Source organism: Apis florea, unplaced genomic scaffold (assembly GCF_048593485.1).
Source record: "Apis florea isolate Af1SG1 unplaced genomic scaffold, ASM4859348v1 contig_1789_pilon, whole genome shotgun sequence".
In the NCBI taxonomy this organism is placed as follows: domain Eukaryota; kingdom Metazoa; phylum Arthropoda; class Insecta; order Hymenoptera; family Apidae; genus Apis; species Apis florea.
In genome coordinates this window covers 668,413-673,004 of record NW_028256481.1, presented here as the reverse complement: position 1 = coordinate 673,004, position 4,592 = coordinate 668,413, and the positions used below count along the sequence as shown (strand labels likewise).

Genomic DNA, 4,592 nt, shown 5'->3' with positions numbered 1-4,592 from the left:
AAAAATCTACGCAATTAAAATATCGTTATTATTTTACAACATTTACAACAATGTTCTAGTATTTACAAGAGATTGTCTCCACGCTACGTTTATCGTGATACGATAAATATTGACAATGATAATAATTATTACAAAAGAAGACAAAAAAATAACTACAAAACGACCAAATATTGTTTTACAAAAAAAAAAAAAATAAAATAAAATAAAACGAACGACGCGATACACACATTTATAAGAATCATAAGACGAAATTCTTCAATTACAATTGTAAAATAATACTCAATTGATCCTCTTCTTCGATCGATCTCGTGAAAACAAAATTTCTCCTTTCATTCGCGCTTAACCTTAAAATTCACCTACTCCCCTACCCTCAATTTCTTCACTAACACTCCAGTTCCTTTCCAGTATCATATCATTACCAAAATTCGTCCGACACGACAATTCTCCACCCCTGTGAAACGAAAAGGCGCAGTTACTGCAACAGATCGTAGAGAGCCGTGATGTAAGACTGCGCCATCTGAAGAGTTTCGTATTTCGATAGTTGCCTGTCGTTTCCCAAAGACGGGAGATACGCCCTCAACCTGTCGAACGCCTTGTTCAAATTCTGCATCCTCCTCCGTTCCCTCGCGTTCGCCGCCAATCTTCGTTTCCTCACGATCGTCGAGCTCACGTATTTCCCCCTCCTCCTCGCCACACCGCTCCTATTACCCCCGCTCCCGTCCATCCCCGAGCCCACGTGATCCGCACTGTCGCTCAACTCGGCCTCATCCTCGCTGTCACCGTCCACGATCCTGTCCGAGAAACTGCTACCGTTGCTGATCACACTCCCCCTCGACGACTGCGCCTTCTCGTGCTCCGTCTCCGCCTCGGGATCCGCCGTTCCATCCGTGGAATCCGCGTCCATACTGTTCACCTCCTCCGCCCCGCGATTCATCGTCCCCGTACTCCTCCTCTTCGCCGCGTACCTCTTGTTCAACTCCTCCATCGAGCCTAGTAAACGGTAGGTGACTGGAGTGGTTACGGTCTCGGGCTCGGACGACACGGACAAAGTTGTGGCGGGACTAACCGATCGCAAGCTCGCGGTTGGACTCGGCGTGTGCCACCCATCGCTCCGGCTCCCGTCGTAAACGATGCACTGAGGTATCGAGATCGTGCTTACCGGTGGCAGGTCGGATTTGCTCTTCGAATAGGTGTAACTCGGTAAATCCAGGTACGCGCAGGACACCACCTCGTCCTCCCTCGGTGGAAACATGTATCCGTAACGGAACATCTCTTGAAGCTCCATCTCTCTGTCCTCACCACCGCTCAATCTCTCTCTCTCTCTCTCACTGTACTGTTCTTGTGTTTCTCGAAAAGAAGAAGAAGAGGAGGAGGAGGAGAAAGAAGAAGAAACGAGTCACGCAGCGAGTCAAGTGATGCGAAGCGTTATGTATTTGTAGCGCGATCGTGGCCTATTAGGCGAGTTAGTTACGTTCGTTTAGATTCCCGGATGTGGGAAAAACGAGGTTTCCACGGATGTTGACACACGCCGACTCGGGCGTCGGGGTGATTCTAAAGTCGGCTGGCGCAGTGGCGGGGGATTTATGCGTTTTCGGAGCGAGGCACCCTCGTGCAGCACGTGCCGCTCGGCCAATCGGAGGCAGCCGCCTATCCCCACCGCTCGCGCGGCGAGGCAAAGCCGACCAGCCCCGAGCATGCGAGGGGCTAGGGCAACAGGTGGCATCGGCGCCTCCGTTCTTATACGATCATGTGTAAAGTCGCACAGCTATTACCTTCGGTGACATACGTGAGCGTGTATTAATACGTATGCACGGGAATGGGAATATTAAGCAGCTCCATTGAATGCATATTACGTACGCGCATCGAGTGCAACCGTTTCTTTTTCTCGATCGAGGTGAGATTAAGTACCTTGGGTTACTGATACGTTTTTATTCGATAAAAATGAAACGACAGTTTTCTACGGTAAATAAGCAAATGGAAGATTGCGCGAAGTTTGTAAGATGAGTTTGTTATAATCAATAACGCATGCTTTAGAATCGTGAAGATTATAAGATGGAGGTAGAGGTCGTTGCAATACTCACGTAAATATACATAATCCTATAAATATTATTTCAGCATTGAATATTAAAATTCCACGAAATACAGTTTCGATAATTGTTCATTGCCTCGCAATCTTGATACATCCGTTTACGATACAACAATTATTAATGAAAAAAAAAAAAAAAAAAGAGAGAGAGAGAAAGAAATCAATGAACGAAAAACAAGAAAAGGATAAAATAAGGTTGTTCAAAGAAATAATTATAATTCGGGGTACACGATTAAGCAATCTGAACGGGTAAAACGATCGGGTGGAGCGATTGTGGAACGAGGAACGCGGTCCAGCGCAAAACCTTGGGAAAAGAACGGATCGTATCTTGAAAAGGGTGCAAATACCTCAGGGGCGTAAGGTCCAGTTACATTTTTACTCGCTCAATTAGCGAAAACAGATAGGATAAAGTTTGCGGCGAGCACGAAGGTGGTCCGCAGCAACCCGATCTCTGTCATTCCCTTCGGACACAGCCGTCTTGGATTTCGGGATCGTCCCGCCATTCCCTTAAAATTCTTCCTAAGTAGCGACACGATAATCCTTTGCTCGAAAACCTTTTTTTCCCTCTTTTTTTTCTTTTTTTGTTTTTTTTTGTTTTTTTTTTTTCTTTTTTGAGGAAAAAAAGAGTACTCTTCCTTACGTTCTTTTCACTCGCGATCCTCGTGTTTTCGAGTCTTTTTGAAAACGAGAAACATTCCTCGATGATCGTATGTTTCTATAAGAAAGTTGAAGTAAAGGAAACTTTTAAGGGCAAAATTCTTTTTTTCTTTCTTTCTTTTTCTCTTGCTATTCGTGATTTCTAATGGAGAATGGAGAAGTTCCGTTTTACGATTGTTGCGTTGGAGATTATCGTTTTCATCGATCTTGTTCGATCTTTGTTTCATTTTTTTCATTATCATTTTTGTATTTTTATTTCCATTTTGATAAGAGAAGAGATAATTGGAATGATAATGTTCAATTGGTTCAACAGTTTCAAAATAAAGTTGTTTTATCTATTTTTAATATTAAATAATATGCAATATTCGTTTGATAATAAGGATATTAAGTTTCTATTTTTTTTTTTTTCATCATTATCACAAGTTTCAAACGGATTATTAAAGCAGAATGAGCGTGTAATTAATATACTCGATCGCGAGGAATACTTTTTTTCTTCTTTGTTTCTTTACATTTAAATACGTTCGCCATTTTCACGCGAGAAATATATATTCCTCCTGGTTGGATTAGGATGTAATTTAAAAATTGATTGCTTCCATCTATTATCTTCTTGTTCCAGAACGGAACTGGGACGGAACTAATAATTAGGCCTACGAAATGTTGCCTATGTCTATTCCTTCCTCTATTCGACCATTCAGCATTACCTTAAAACCTTCTGCCTTTTGTTTTCACCTTTTTCCTTACCTGCTCCTTACCCCCTCGTTGCATCGTGGGGTTCAACCCACTCCGTTCTTCCTTGTCAAAACTTTCCTCAAAAGTTTTATCTTCCACTTTCGTATCGATCAGTTAAAGAGATTTTGTATCGATCTTGACTCGAACGATTTAGCAACGAGTCTAAGGAATAACGATAATGGCTTATTGATCTCGTTATTTTTTTTTTTTTTTTTTTACGCAGGGAATAAAATACGTGGAAAAAAAAATATATTACGAAAAGAAGGGGGTAAAGTTTCGACGAGGCGAGCGCATGAGAAAGGAGGGGGGGAGAGAGAGAGAAAGAGAGAGAGAGAGAAAGGAAAGTGTGAGAAAGGAAAAAATGGATAACAACAGAAGGGATATTCCTTGGAAGGCAAAAATGATCCGAGGTGGGCCCGGCATGGAGGATGCGCCCTGGGCGTGAGTCGAGTAATTAAATACAAAGTGCGCTCATTTGTGAGGTCAGTGGCAAATAACATGTTATCCGACCAGCGGTAATTTATGAGAGTTATTGCCGCATGATGCGCTATTCCGTCTGACCCTCCACGAAGTTCGAACCTCGAGAAAAAAAAAAAATATATATATATATATATATGGAATTATACATACCTGGATCCATTCAATGAATATGTATATATTCATAAGGAAATAGAGACGTAAGAGGAGGTTTCGCAGGAATGTGGGACTTGGACTAATTATCATTTATTCCACCTCCATTCTTTCTTAAGATTTTCCATCTTATTAATAATTCATCCGGGGAGAAATATTTCCATAATTTAGAAAAGATTGAATTTTTTTGAATTTCTCTAGGAGATTCTTCTAATGATAATTATTATTATTGAGTGGAAAATTTGCATAAATTAATAAATTTCAATAGCTCGTTGGTTATATATTCGATTTCTTTTGGATATAAGTAAAATAGTACAAGATGATGCTTAAAAATGGGGGAGGTTATTTAAATTTTAAATTTAAACAAATTAAACGCGTGGCACATGCTGACCACCAACGAATCTATTGTTTTCCTTCGAACGGATAAAATAACTTTATTTTCCTCTGGTTTTCTTTCCCTCGTTTGAACTTACCGCCACGCCGCCTAGTT

The 4,592-nt window shown here is 41.3% G+C and overlaps 1 protein-coding gene across 1 annotated transcript; it reads right to left on the bottom strand.

Annotated features, from left to right (window-relative positions):
- Positions 1-403: 403 nt before the first annotated feature.
- Positions 404-1,285, bottom strand: ato (atonal). The gene has a single exon (XM_003696126.4). The coding sequence runs from the start codon at positions 1,283-1,285 to the stop codon at positions 473-475; it is 813 nt and encodes a 270-aa protein (XP_003696174.1). The 3' UTR covers positions 404-472.
- Between the last annotated feature and the right edge of the window lie 3,307 nt (positions 1,286-4,592).